The sequence below is a fragment of the Aquarana catesbeiana genome, linkage group LG10, assembly GCF_042186555.1.
Source record: "Aquarana catesbeiana isolate 2022-GZ linkage group LG10, ASM4218655v1, whole genome shotgun sequence".
Taxonomy (NCBI): Eukaryota; Metazoa; Chordata; class Amphibia; order Anura; family Ranidae; genus Aquarana; species Aquarana catesbeiana.
This window is the reverse complement of record NC_133333.1, coordinates 114669317-114685209: the sequence shown is the minus strand read 5'-3', so window position 1 is coordinate 114685209 and position 15893 is coordinate 114669317. Positions and strand designations below refer to the sequence as shown.

The window sequence follows — 15893 nt, the reverse complement described above, 5'->3', positions numbered from 1 at the left end:
TTACTAGCATTAGGGTGGTGTTTTTTTCCATATTGCAGGGTGAGGACTTTATTCTGTTTTCCCCAAGAAAAGACATTGGCCGTAGATGTTCTGGTTTTGCTTCCTCTGAACCAAAATGCTAACAAAACATAATAGTCTGTGAGAGGTTTCATTGACATTTGTCTTCTTTTCAACCTAAACAACCGTGTATGATCTTTTCATCAGATGGTTAATCAGTGGGCCAATCAAGACATGCATCTCAGAAAACTAGAAGCAGAACTGACCGCAAAGGTGAATCTGAAAACAAAACGATTGTTACATTGGGTTAACAAAGAGATTGATTTCTTAAGGCCAGGTCGGTTGTGACATCAAAAAACAAGTTACCGTACTTATGGAACAATCTACAATCATTTACTTGAGGAAGGACTTTGATCTCATGTCACTTTGAAGAATTTACCTCTGACACCAAACCACAGCAAAGAAAAATGACCTTTGCCACTGGTGAATTTCAATCAGGCGGCAAAGGTTTGTGTTTTGTGATGAAATTTGATTTGATCAGTTCGATTGAAAACAGTAGAGCTAAAGAAGGGAGCATGCTGTGGCTACTCCAGTCACTGTGAGGGCCATCAGTATGGGAGTGATTTACTAAAGGCAGATGGGCTGTTCGCTTTATAATGGAATTATCACTATGAAAGGGAATTTTCCCTTATCTTAATGAATGTGGTGAAAATTCACTTTGCCAAGAAAGCTCATGCAAGGAAAAAAACAAAACAAAAAAACAGTATTTTTGCTTGTACCTCATCGGAAAATGAAAGTACAGTAAAACCTTAGTTTGAGAGTAACTTGGTTTGAGAGCACTTTGCAAGACAAGCAAAATGTTTTAATAAAATTTGACTTGATAAACAAGCGATGTCTTGATCTACAAGTAGCGTCATGTCACAACTGAGTATAAAAGAGAAGAGAGGCGCCTCTAAGTGTAGCAATATGGTTACCACGAGCTCTCACCACTGTCGGTCTGCAATCGTGACCGGAAAGACTATCCTCCAGTAGAATAACGTTGATGGCGGTGTGTAGGACGGTCTATGTGGACAGCTTTACCCCGGATGCCTGCATACTTAGATGTGCCTGTTTTAATCATCAACCATGTGAGTTGCTAAATGTTGTACCTTCATTCAATGTAGCCATATTGCTACACTTAGAGGCTCCTCTCTTCTCTTTTTAATCCCCTTGTGGAGGCTTCCATTTGTGGATGAACATTTTGTAGTTACACAACCTATCACATTGCTATAATCTTTTTATATGGATTATAAACTGAAGGACTTATGAATAAATGGTTGTGGAACGAATCATCTGAGTTTCCATTATTTATTATGGGGAAATTTGCTTTGATATACAAGTGCTTTGGATTACAAGCATGTTTCCGGAACAAATTATGCTCGCAATCCAAGGATTTACTGTATGCTGAGCTTGACCCCATTCAGTAAGCTAAGAGAAAATTCCCCTGCAAAGTGTACAGCCTATTGGTCTTTAGTAAATCAACCCCTAGGTTTCAGATGGTAAAAGTAAAATATTATTTCTATAAAGTAGTATAAAGTTTTAATCCCTCTAACTCATAAACACAACGGAAAACCTCTTCCTTCACAATGTGTAACCATTAATAGGAAAGTCTTGGTTGTAACCCCAGGACCCTGCATTCACTATATCTGGTCTTCCACAGTACAAAGAAATTGGAAATGCAATTATTTTAGTAAATATAAATACCTGCTCTCATCAGCAATATATAGCGATCTTGTGACTTCTATCAGTTCCTGGTAAAGCTTGTTTTCATACTGCACTGAGCTGTCCTATCAGGATGCAGGACCCCTGACCCTCTGAACAGTGCTGATTGGCCCTGTGCTGATCACATGCACTCTCTCAAGAAAAAAACTCTCTAGCAATACACGCCAAACTGAGAATGTGCAGCCTGACACTAAAGGCTCTGACTTATCCGGACATGTTCTGGAGTCAGTGGATGAAGGGGAGGATCAGAGAAGACAGGATCACACAGCCTTTTTACACAATGCAGAGGATTAACCCCTTAGGTTGCACAGTAAGTACAACAAGCATGCTTTACTGCATATACAGACTAATTTTACTGTTGGTTTACTAACACTTTAAGTCAGTACAGAGAATCATGTGGTACTTGGGAGATAGAAGTTCTTTCAAGTGAAGCCACAATCCACAGAACAGCACGCTGACCTGGACCGCGACAAGCTCCGGTTATAAGCCCCGGTATATCCACGCCAGGAGCCCGGGGCTTAGAGACCTTCTCCTCAGCCACGCGTCTTCTCCATAGCTGACAGGACACACTATGCGGCTGCTGATTGGTGGGCGCCGCCCATGTGACGCCGCTGACCAATTAGAATGCTCCAAAACGTCCCTCCTGACAAGGGACATTTTGGACATTCAGCTTAGGGGATTTCTAAGACCCGGGCTCCTGGCGCGAATATACCGGGACTTAACCGGAAGTATCGGTGGTCCAGGTCAGCGGGACGGGGGTGGAGAGGAGGGGGACCTGTGTAAGTTCACCTTACTGAGCTTTCTGTAAAGGTGAACTTACTCTTTAAGGTTGAACATGAGTTCAACCCAAACCAACCCAGTCCGTTCACATTTCAGTAAAGAGGCAAACAAATTAGCCATACTTGGCCAATTCTCTTAGACGGGGGGGGGCGTGATCGGATAGCTGCGAGCGTCCAGATTCTGATCAATCACATCATCTAGGGATGTACAGCAAAGTTAATCATGATAAGTGACTACTGATAATGTTGACCCGCCAACACAATGACCCGCCACCATGACGACACTGCTCCATCACTACTCTTTGCAAATGACAGACCCCTGGCTTTGTTTGAATGTAAACAAAGGGCCCAGGTGAAGTCATTGACCAAATATGATTATAAGCACCCAGAATCCCTGACCCCTTTATTTACAAACAGAAGCCGGTGGGGACTTACATTAGGAGGTAGTAGTGACAGAAGCAACAAATATTAATGTATTGTCCGTTTTGCTCTAAACCTCATTTAACCACTTGCCGACCGCCTCACGCATATATACGTGAACAGAGCGGCACGGGCAGGCAAAATCACGTACCTGGTACGTGATTGCCTTCCCGCGGGTGGGGGGTCCAATCGGACCCCCCCCCCCGGTGCCAGCGGCGGTCGGCATTTGTCTAGGAGTGATCAGAGATGAGGGGGAGGCCATCCGATCGTGGCCCCCCCCCTCGCGATCGCTCCCAGCCAATGAGAAACATCCCCTGCCTGTGTATAGTACACACAGGCAGAGGATGTGATGTCATCTCTCCTCGGCTTGGCAGTTTCCGTTCTGACGCCGAGGAGAGAAGACATCTGAGTAAGTGTAAAACACTACACAACACAGTAGAACATGCCAGGCACACTAAACACCCCCGATCCCCCCCCGATCGCCCCCCGATCCCCCCCCCAATCACCCCCCCCTGTCACAAACTGACACCAAGCTGTTTTTTTTTTCCTGATTACTGCATGGTGTCAGTTTGTGACAGTTAGAAGTGGTAGGGCAGTGAGTATTAGCCCCCTGTAGGTCTAGGGTACCCCCCAACCCCCCCTAATAAAGTTTTAACCCCTTGATCACCCCCCGTCACCAGTGTCGCTAAGCGATCATTTTTCTGATCGCTGTATTAGTGTCGCTGGTGACGCTAGTTAGGGAGGTAAATATTTAGGTTCGCCGTCAGCGTTTTATAGCGACAGGGACCCCCATATACTACCTAATAAATGTTTTAACCCCTTGATTGCCCCCTAGTTAACCCTTTCACCACTGATCACTGTATAACCGTTACGGGTGACACTGGTTAGTTTGTTTATTTTTTATAGTGTCAGGGCACCCGCCGTTTATTACCGAATAAAGGTTTAGCCCCCCGATCGCCCGGCGGTGATATGCGTCGCCCCAGGCAGCGTCAGATTAGCGCCAGTACCGCTAACACCCACGCACGCACCGTACACCTCCCTTAGTGGTATAGTATCTGAACGTATCAATATCTGATCCGATCAGATCTATACTAGCGTCCCCAGCAGTTTAGGATTCCCAAAAACGCAGTGTTAGCGGGATCAGCCCAGATACCTGCTAGCACCTGCATTTTGCCCCTCCGCCCGGCTCGGCCCAGCCCACCCAAGTGCAGTATCGATCGATCACTGTCACTTACAAAACACTAAACACATAACTGCAGCGTTCGCAGAGTCAGGCCTGATCCCTGCGATCGCTAACAGTTTTTTTGGTAGCGTTTTGGTGAAATGGCAAGCACCAGCCCCAGGCAGCGTCAGGTTAGTGCCAGTAGCGCTAACACCCACGCACGGTACACCTCCCTTAGTGGTATAGTATCTGAACGCATCAATATCTGATCCGATCAGATCTATACTAGCATCCCCAGCAGTTTAGGATTCCCAAAAACGCAGTGTTAGCGGGATCAGCCCAGATACCTGCTAGCACCTGCGTTTTGCCCCTCCGCCCAGCCCAGCCCAGCCCACCCAAGTGCAGTATCAATCGATCACTGACACTTACAAAACACTAAACGCATAACTGCAGCGTCGCAGAGTCAGGCCTGATCCCTGGGATCGCTAACAGTTTTTTTTGTAGCGTTTTGATGAACTGGCAAGCATCAGCGGCCTAGTACACCCCGGTCGTAGTCAAACCAGCACTGCAGTAACACTTGGTGACGTGGCGAGTCCCATAAGTGCAGTTCAAGCTGGTGAGGTGGCAAGCACAAGTAGTGTCCCGCTGCCACCAAGAAGACAAACACAGGCCCGTCGTGCCCATAGTGCCCTTCCTGCTGCATTTGCCAATCCTAATAATTGGGAACCCACCACTTCTGCAGCGCCCGTACTTCCCCCATTCACATCCCCAACCAAATGCAGTCGGCTGCATGAGAGGCATTTTCTTTATGTCCTCCCGAGTACCCCTACCCAACGAACCCCCCAAAAAAGATGTCGTGTCTACAGCAAGCGCGAATATAGGCGTGACACCCGCTATTATTGTCCCTCCTGTCCTGACAATCCTGGTCTTTGCATTGGTGAATGTTTTGAACGCTACCATTCACTAGTTGAGTATTAGCGTAGGGTACAGCATTGCACAGACTAGGCACACTTTCACAGGGTCTCCCAAGATGCCATCGCATTTTGAGAGACCCGAACCTGGAACCGGTTACAGTTATAAAAGTTACAGTTACAAAAAAAAGTGTAAAAAAAAAAAAAAAAACACAAACAAAAATAAAAAAAAATAGTTGTCGTTTTATTGTTCTCTCTCTCTCTATTCTCTCTCTCTATTGTTCTGCTCTTTTTTACTGTATTCTATTCTGCAATGTTTTATTGTTATTATGTTTTATCATGTTTGCTTTTCAGGTATGCAATTTTTTATACTTTACTGTTCACTGTGCTTTATTGTTAACCATTTTTTTGTCTTCAGGTATGCCATTCACGACTTTGAGTGGTTATACCAGAATGATGCCTGCAGGTTTAGGTATCATCTTGGTATCATTCTTTTCAGCCAGCGGTCGGCTTTCATGTAAAAGCAATCCTAGCAGCTAATTAGCCTCTAGACTGCTTTTACAAGCAGTGGGAGGGAATGCCCCCCCCCACCGTCTTCCGTGTTTTTCTCTGGCTCTCCTGTCTCAACAGGGAACCTGAGAATGCAGCCGGTGATTCAGCCAGCTGATCATAGAGCTGATCAGAGACCAGAGTGGCTCCAAACATCTCTATGGCCTAAGAAACCGGAAGCTACGAGCATTTTATGACTTAGATTTCGCCGGATGTAAACAGCGCCATTGGGAAATTGGGGAAGCATTTTTTCACACCGATCTTGGTGTGGTCAGATGCTTTGAGGGCAGAGGAGAAATCTAGGGTCTAATAGACCCCAATTTTTTCAAAAAAGAGTACCTGTCACTACCTATTGCTATCATAGGGGATATTTACATTCCCTGAGATAACAATAAAAATGATTAAAAAAAAAAAAAATGAAAGGAACAGTTTAAAAATAAGATAAAAAAGCAAAAAAAAATAAAGAAAAAAAAAAGCACCCCTGTCCCCCCTGCTCTCGCGCTAAGGCGAACGCAAGCATCGGTCTGGCGTCAAATGTAAACAGCAATTGCACCATGTATGTGAGGTGTCACCGCGAACATCAGATCGAGGGCAGTAATTTTAGCAGTAGACCTCCTCTGTAAATCTAAAGTGGTAACCTGTAAAGGCTTTTAAAGGCTTTTAAAAATGTATTAATTTTGTTGCCACTGCACGTTTGTGCGCAATTTTAAAGCATGTCATGTTTGGTATCCATGTACTCGGCCTAAGATCATCTTTTTTATTTCATCAAACATTTGGGCAATATAGTGTGTTTTAGTGCATTAAAATTTAAAAAAGTGTGTTTTTTTCCACAAAAAATGCGTTTGAAAAATCGCTGCGCAAATACTGTGTGAAAAAAAAAAAATGAAACACCCACCATTTTAATCTGTAGGGCATTTGCTTTAAAAAAATATATATAATGTTTGGGGGTTCAAAGTAATTTTCTTGCAAAAAAAAATAATTTTTTCATGTAATCAAAAAGTGTCAGAAAGGGCTTTGTCTTCAAGTGGTTAGAAGAGTGGGTAATGTGTGACATAAGCTTCTAAATGTTGTGCATAAAATGCCAAGACAGTTCAAACCCCCCCCAAATGACCCCATTTTGGAAAGTAGACACCCCAAGCTATTTGCTGAGAGGCATGTCGAGTCCATGGAATATTTTATATTGTGACACAAGTTGCAGGAAAGAGACAATTTTTTTTTTTTTTTTTTTTGCACAAAGTTGTCACTAAATGATATATTGCTCAAACATGCCATGGGGATATGTGAAATTACACCCCAAAATAAATTCTGTTGCTTCTCCTGAGTATGGGGATACCACATGTGTGGGACTTTTTGGGAGCCTAGCCGCGCACGGGACCCCGAAAACCAAGCACCGCCTTCAGGCTTTCTAAGGGCGTAAATTTTTGATTTCACTCTTCACTGCCTATCACAGTTTCGGAGGCCATGGAATGCCCAGGTGGCACAAAACCCCCCCAAATGACCCCATTTTGGAAAGTAGACACCCCAAGCTATTTGCTGAGAGGTATAGTGAGTATTTTGCAGACCTCACTTTTTGTCACAAAGTTTTGAAAAATGAAAAAAGAAAAAAAAAAAAATTTTTCTGGTCTTTCTTCATTTTCAAAAACAAATGAGAGCTGCAAAATACTCACCATGCCTCTTAGCAAATAGCTTGGGGTGTCTACTTTCCAAAATGGGGTCATTTGGGGGGGGGGTTTGTGCCATCATGGCATTTTATGGCGTTCAAAACTGTGATAGGCAGCGAGGAGTGAAATCAAAAATTTATGCCCTTAGAAATCCTGAAGGCGGTGCTTGGTTTTTGGGGCCCCGTACGCGGCTAGGCTCCCAAAAAGTCCCACACATGTGGTATCCCCGTACTCAGGAGAAGCAGCTGAATGTATTTTGGGGTGCAATTCCACATATGCCCATGGCCTGTGTGAGCAATATATCATTTAGTGACAACTTTTTGTAAATTTTTTTTTTTTTTTGTCATTATTCAATCACTTGGGACAAAAAAAATAAATATTCAATGGGCTCAACATGCCTCTCAGCAATTTCCTTGGGGTGTCTACTTTCCAAAATGGGGTAATTTGGGGGGATTTTGTACTGCCCTGCCATTTTAGCACCTCAAGAAATGACATAGGCAGTCATAAACTAAAAGCTGTGCAAATTCCAGAAAATGTACCCTAGTTTGTAAACGCTATAACTTTTGCGCAAACCAATAAATATACGCTTATTGACATTTTTTTACCAAAGACATGAGGCCGAATACATTTTGGCCTAAATGTATGACTAAAATTGAGTTTATTGGATTTTTTTTATAACAAAAAGTAGAAAATATCATTTTTTTTCAAAATTTTCGGTCTTTTTCCGTTTATAGCGCAAAAAATAAAAACGGCAGAGGTGATCAAATACCATCAAAAGAAAGCTCTATTTGTGGGAAGAAAAGGACGCAAATTTCGTTTGGGTACAGCATTGCATGACCGCGCAATTAGCAGTTAAAGCGACGCAGTGCCAAATTGTAAAAAGTGCTCTGGTCAGGAAGGGGGTAAAACCTTCCCGGGCTGAAGTGGTTAAAAAACTCTCCCTGCTGAAAGGTTTTTTAAAAAAATTTTTTTTTGCATTGGTACATTCCGACAGTTACCTGTGTCAAAATAACATGATTGTGCTTCCCATAGATTTCAGTGAAGTTGGGGGTTTGAATTTAGCAAATTTTTTCCTGGATTCGCCAAACCTCCTGTGAACCCAACTTTGCCTGGTCCAATTATCATTAATTATTATTGTTGGGGCATAACAGAAGATTATTTATGCAATATTTGGACACTTTATTCAATTTACGCCTTTTTTGGACATATCTTTTGTATTCATTTGTGCATTTATACTGTATGTTCTAGGATTTGCATACAGTATGTTGTATGTTAACCTCTATTAGAATCACATTGAAATAGTATTGAGGTTTACTGTAGGTTGTTGGTAGAGTGCTGGACATGTTCACCATATTTGTTTAATCTCTGTATTGTGATACAGAGATTAAACAAATCCTCCTACATAAGTTGTATCTGTTTATCTGCAGTCTTCTCTTCTCTACATCCATTAAAAGTACAGAATTTCAGCTTCAGCTGTCAGAAAAAAAGGGGGAGGAGAGCTGAAGTCACACTCTGTAGAGCTCAGTGAGGAAAACTCTGAGAGCTGACTGGAGGGAAGGGACATGGTGTAGCTGGCCAGCTAAGACCTGTCCTAGGTTGCTAATGTGACTTAAATGCATATACAGCTAGACCTAAAGGGGGGGTCCACCTATCTATCGTTTTTTTTTTTTTTTGAGTTCATTCACAAACTTTTCTTCTCAGCATTACATACTCACATATTGTGTGTAATATGTCCGCCTGTGTCAGATTTCGTCGGAAAGAATAACTTATATTATTCACTGCAGGCGGTTTCCATCTTCATTGTGGGCATTTGAAGCTCACAAGCATTTATTTCCTGGATGTGGCGAATGCTGTGCTCCCAGCATTCACCGCTCGTTCCCGCACATGCTCAGTGGCATCCTGGGAAGCCTGAGACTAGCTCCCAGGAGGCTGTGCGGAGTCTGGGAGAGACTAGAAACACGCCTACTCCCATGGGAGGAGAACCAGGAAGTGCAAAGAAGAATAGAAAAATAAAAGGTAATTACGGCGATTTAAATTTTTTTAAACGGCATGTCAGCATCTAGGCAAGGAAGAGAATACATACAGATATTGTTCAAAATTTGGGTGGAACCCCGCTTTAATACAGTTTATATGCTCACATATGAGAGATAAAAAGCAGAGTTATTTACTGTGACTTTATATATGGATGTCATATAACAGTCGTATATTGTGTTCACAGAAGCAAACCAGAAAGCAAAGAGTTAAGCCTTTGTGACTCTCAGGAGTTTTGGCCAATCACAACCAGCCTTACACCTATTATTTTGTCTAGAAATTACCCAGCACATTGCTAGATCTCATTATATCAGAGAGAGTGGACCTGAACAGATTGCAGATCCAGCCAGAGTTCAGTTTTATGGAAGCAATTGGCCAAAATAGGTATTTAATACAGTTATATATGTTACTATTGTTATATAATGTGATTAGAACTGTATACTGAACTTGTTACGTGTTCACTTGTAGTTCCACCGAACAAACAAATCAAACCAAACAAATCAAATCAGCAAACGAGCGTGCAAATTGCAATATCAAACAAGTAAAACTATTTCTTAAGCCTCAGATATACCTCTCAGAGAGATCATAAAGTGTCTAAGGAACTTTAAAGTGAGAGTACAGATACTGAAGAGAGAAATACATCTATCATTGTATGTAAAATGACAAGATTGAACAGTTGAATCGCCATTTTTGTTGTACTTTATTCAACACGTTTGTACATGCACTGCCTGCTGCTAAATTTTCAGTGTTATATATGAAGAAAAGCTGAAGTTAATAAAGAAGATATCATAGAGGTTTGGTGTGCTCTTTAAACCTACTGCTTCCATAGAATGGCGCTAGAAGAATTATAAAGTAAAAGATAGTCTTGTTTGGACTAAAAGGTCAGACATTACAATTCTTCTAATGCCACAGCGCATAAGGCACTTCATAGTGCTGCGCCTGCCACAGTGTAACTATTAGTTGCCTTTGAGGGCGAAGTGATAGTGCTCCTCAACTTGCACAGAAAAGAGCGTATTTGAGCAACGGAGCTACCATAGAGCGTGTGTTTTAGTCAATCTGCAGCCGACTCTTAAAGTGGCAGAACGGCAAAGGCAAGATAGTTACAGAAAGAGCGCCAACCCTCCTGCGATCCCTAGAGAGAGAAAGAGACGCATGGTGGGAGACTAGAGTCCAGAGCTAGAGCGCCTACACCGCTACGCACGAAGAGGCCACGTACTGCAGCCAGCTAGTTTCCCACCACTAGGCCCAAAGCCTGCAGCACAAAGCATCGCAAGTCGGCACAAAGCATTGCAAGTCAGCACAAAGCATCGCAAGTCAGAATAGAGCATCAGATCAAGAAAGACAAGTCTCCTTTACAACCATCCTGCTCTTCAGAATAAGGTCAGAACTTTCCTTTATTACTATCATTGCACATAGGCTTGACAAGAAAGAGACATTTTCGTGTTCAGGAATAAAAATGACTTTAAGTAAAAAACAAGGGACAGTTTGTAGTGCGAGGACTCTAAAGTATTTAAAGTGAAAGTCATTTTTTACTGCCTGCACCTATTGCTATTGCATTTAAAGTGAAAGTCTCCTTAATAGTCGTATTGATTGTTATAGCACTTAAAGTAAAATGTCTAAGTCTAGTATTGTTATGCCATTGTTAGAGGATACAAAGATAGATGTGATAGAAGGTGAAGAGCAAGTGAACCTGTCTGAGGTAGAAGAGTCTGATGCAGCATTAGCCATGGCCCAAACAAATATATCCCAAACAAATGAACTAAGACGCTCAGAACGTATCAGAAAACCGACCCTTAAGATGCTGGAAAATTTAGAGTAAGAAGCAGCATTAAAAGGAAAAAGGTTCATGAGAATGTACGATAAGTGGAAATCTTACATTGAAGATGTTCGTAGAAAACTAAAGCAAGAAAGTATAAAAGGAAACTTGAGTGACATGATAGAGACAGTAGAAGAATCTGAATCAGAGCTTATGGCAGCATATGTCAACCTGCAGTCATCTGCGACACCTTCCCAGGATATTGTAAGGAACATGGACACATGTACTGCAGTCACTAAAGATTTAGTAAAGCTCATGAGAGAACTATCATCTGAAGCTAAATATGATGAAGTTAAGCTTTTTATGAGAGACTATGCTAGGTCTTTAGGAGGAACTACAGTTACAAGTAGGACTTCTTCCACTAGTAGAAGTACCAGTAACATATCAGAGTCCTCAAGTACTTTAATAGCAAAAAGAAAGGAACTTGTCGAACAACTTGCTGTCAAGAAAGCAGAAATTGAGATGGAATCCGCAATCGAGGCCCAGCGTATATGAATAGCAGAAATGGAAAGGCTGAAGGAAGTTAAGATTATAGAAGCCAGACTCAGAGTACACGAAGAGGACATGAATAGTAATCATAAGTCCAAATCTGTACTAAGTGAAGATGCAGACTCCTACTTCCTTTCATACATCCAGGAGAATGGAAGGAAATCACTAATATATAATGAAGAAAAAAGTCATTACCCTTCAATCCTTGCTCAGAAAAACAAAAAGAGAGACTCACCCAATTCAGAACTAAGTGAAAAAATAAAACAGGATAATTCTGTTCCTAGATGTCACTGCAATGATCAGGAGAATGTTGCGACTATTGTCCCAGCAAGACTTCCTGTTCCGGAACCTACTGTATTTTCAGGAGACATACTGAAGTTCATAGAGTGGAAGGCAAGTTTTGAAATGATCATTGGGCATTATTGCTCCAGGCCAGTTGACAAGTTATTCTACCTTCAGAAATATGTTGGTGGAGAAGCAAAGAAAGTTCTCGAAGGTAACTTCTATAGAACAGATGAAGAAGCGTACAAGCAAGCTTGGGAAAAGTTAAATGCAAGATATGGTCATCCTTTCTTAGTACAAAGAGCCTTTAGGGAGAAATTGAATAACTAGCCTAAAATAGGTCCTAAAGAACATTTCAAACTCCAAGAGTATGGTGACTTCCTGCAAGCATGCAGCAATGCCATCCCACATGTACGAGGACTAGAAGTACTGAATGACTATCTAGAAAATCACAGGATGCTAGCTAAGCTACCTGAAGAAGTGGCTTGTAGATGGAATCGCTATGTGACTGAACAGTTAGATCTAAGTAAGAACTTCCCAAGTTTTGAAAAGTTCTCTGAGTTCGTTAATAAGGAAGCATGAATAGCATGTAATCTAGTAACAGCATCTCATGCCCTAAAATCCTTAGAAGAAAGGCCTGCGAGAGATATAAGATGTGCAAGAGCAACTAGCTTTGCAACCGACACAACAGCTAAAGGTCTAGATACCTACAAGAGCAAGTTCAAAGTCACTACTGGGATCAGTAGAGAGACAGATCCGACAAATCCCCAGACTACCTTTAAGTGTATGTTCTGTGGAGAGAACCACTCTATACACAAGTGCCAACAATTGAAGGAGAAATCCCCAAATGAAAAGAAAAAGTTTGTACTTGATAACCAACTGTGTTTTGGGTGCCTAGGAAAAGGCAATATTACTAAGGCATGTAAGAAAAGGGCCACATGCAGCGTGTGCAAAGGAAGCCATCCTACACCACTACATGAAGAACGTCTAAAGAAGGATAAATCTTCAATATCTAAAGATGCTGAGGAAGAAATGAAAGCATCGGTATTCTCTTGCAGAGTGAGGGAAAGCAACGGCACATCAATGGTTGTACCAGTGTGCATTTCAAATCCTAAAAGGAAGAATAAGAAGGTATATGCCTATACACTACTGGATGCCCACAGCGATGTCACCTTCATTGATCAAGAAATCTGCAAGAAATTACAAGTGGCTACAGAACCAGTGAAGCTCAAACTCACCACAATGAGGGGGAGAGACACATTAGTGAACAGTCAAAGGGTCAAAGGATTGAGAGTTAGAGGACTTCATTCAAACCTCACATTGGATCTACCTCCAGCTTATACGAAAGACGATATACCTCTAGATCGAGATCGCATACCTACCTGTGAAACAGCCAATAAATTGGAAAACTTATCTGTCATATCTCATGAAATGTCCCCGCTGAAGGTGTTTGGTGTTGGACTGTTGATAGGTTATGATTGTCCCGAAGCTTTGCTGCCATGGAGGGTAATCACAGGAGGAAAGGGTGAACCCTACGCTGTTCAAACTGATCTAGGATGGGGCGTTGTTGGAGGAACAGATTGCAGATCCAGCCATAGTTCAGTTTTATGGAAGCAAGTGGCCAAAATAGGTATTTAATACAGTTATATATGTTACTATTGTTATGTAATGTGTTTAGAACTGTATACTGAACTAGTTATGTGTTCACTTGTAGTTCCACCGAACAAACAAATCAAACCAAACAAATCAAACAAACAAATCAAATCAGCAAACGAGCGTGTAAACTGCAAATTGCAATATCAAACAAGTAAAACTATTTCTTAAGCCTCAGATATACCTCTCAGAGAGATCATAAAGTGTCTAAGGAACTTTAAAGTGAGAGTACAGATACTGAAGAGAGAAATACATCTATCATTGTATGTAAAGTGACAAGAATGAACAGCTGAATCGACGTTTTTGTTATACTTTATTCAACACGTTTGTACATGCACTGCCTGCTGCTAAATTTTCAGTGTTATAAATGAAGAAAAGCTGAAGTTAATAAAGAAGATATCATAGAGGTTTGGTGTGCTCTTTAAACCTACTGCTTCCATAGAACGGCGCTAGAGGAATTATAAAGTAAAAGATAGTCTTGTTTGGACTAAAAGGTCAGACATTACAATTCTTCTAAAGCCACAGCGCATAAGGCACTTCATAGTGCTGCGCCTGCCACACATGGCCTCCTTCACAGTGCACACAGTAACAGAGCTGAGGCTGTCAGTCACAGATTGTGTGCTGGAACTCCCTTGCCTATCACATTTTTTTCTCTTGGTGTCAGGAAAACTTGTCAGAAGTGATTCATGCTGATAGCAGATGAACAAAGCAGCAGACAGAAATGACACTTAGTGCTCTGGATTGAGACAAGTACACACTATAGAGGGATATGCTTTGTTCATATTTCATGTCTGAGGGTTACAACCACTTTAAGTGTTCAGGTAGGGAAGGATTAAAGTGATACAAAATGATATCTTTATTTTCCAAAAATAATCCACACATATCCATTTCTTAATAACCATGTAACCTATTTTCTTGAAACCGTTTCTTACTGAGTTTTATGCCTCCTTGTGGAATCTTCTGTGAACTCCTGAACCTCTTTTTTTCCCCTCACTTCTGCTTGTATGGAATGAGAAGGGCACTTTTTGTTTGCTACTCTATGCACACTACAAATCCCATAGACTATAGAGCCTTGTCCATCTTGGGAAGGAGCAAGGTAGGGTGGCTACATTCCTGCATACAGTGGGATGGGACCATGGAGAATGAACGTAGCCACCCTCTAACAGGAAGTTGGATCACAGTGGCAAAATAAAAGGCATTGGAGGTTTGGATCAGGCAATAGAAGATACTTTATTGATTTAAGAATACATACTTGAATATATTGTTACTTTAAGTGTTAGGAACATTTTCCTCTGCCTAATAATTTGTAAAACAATGGCACATTAAAAAAAGTTATCTTACCATAGTGAAATGGATCTGGTTCTTTTTTTTCTTCAGTGGTACTTGCACCTGTACAAAATGATAGGAACACTTAGTATATATTGTAGTATTTGTAAAACCATATTAATCACTCTGCCAGTTAAATAACAGTCCCTTTGTCTTTCTTCTCAGAACTGGTACGAAAAAGCTGGAAGTACATTGTAAAGATTTCAAGAACTCTTAAGCATTACAGGTTTTCTCGCCCATTAGGTCTCACCCCATCATTCCATGGGACAAGTGATAGAAATGTGCGAGTTTCCCCATGTTTTAAGTTACAGACTCGATGTTGCATTACATGACACCTAGCTACAGGGCTAGATTTATACTTTTTGCCAACCAGAACACCTGTCTTTGCCCCGTACCCCAAATGAATGTCTAACCTTAATAATACATCAACAAGATAAGACTTCATAGTGAAAGAGACAGTTTACTTTACGTCAGAATGTCTAGAACTGACAACTCGAAGTGTAGGGCAAACTGCCATACTATTCTGCTAGCAGTTTATTAGTAGATGTTTGGTGTACTCGGAGTAGAGAATTCTAGGTACACAGTGTACTATTCAAAAATCAACAAACTTTGTAGGGATAGAAACCCTGGTGAACCGGCTGGATAGCAGGCAGGATCAGCAGAATAAAACCCTTTATTATACAGGTATACTCCAGTGTACAACTGATGTATGGATGCATTCGTGGTGCTCCTGGTCAATATAGTGAATTTGCAGAAATCTGGCCTTGCCTCAGTAAGCTTAGTCAATGCAGGCAACTTTTCTATCCAGTTTTATTAACACAATAAAACAGGGTTGTCCAAACGGTGTCCATTTGGTGTGGCCCGTGACCTCCTTCTCTGGGATGGCTTGACAAAGGAGCGCGACTGCCGGTCATTCGAAGTTCGCTGGCTCGAAAATGCATTGTATTAAAGTGATGTCATCACTGCACGCTGCCTTTCTGTGCCCCAAGCCTCGCTTTGGAATCCTTTTCATCCTACAGCCGACTTCCTGCCAGCGAGGAACGATGTACACAGTGG

At 41.7% G+C, this 15893-nt stretch overlaps 1 protein-coding gene across 1 annotated transcript in view; it reads right to left on the bottom strand.

The window, feature by feature from the left end:
* FXYD6 (FXYD domain containing ion transport regulator 6) overlaps positions 1-15893 on the bottom strand; it is a 234743-nt gene that overhangs the window by 138807 nt on the left and 80043 nt on the right. Inside the window, exon 3 of the mRNA XM_073601113.1 lies at positions 14853-14900. Coding sequence (XP_073457214.1) covers positions 14853-14900 — 48 coding nt within the window. The remainder of the gene's footprint in view (positions 1-14852; positions 14901-15893) is intronic.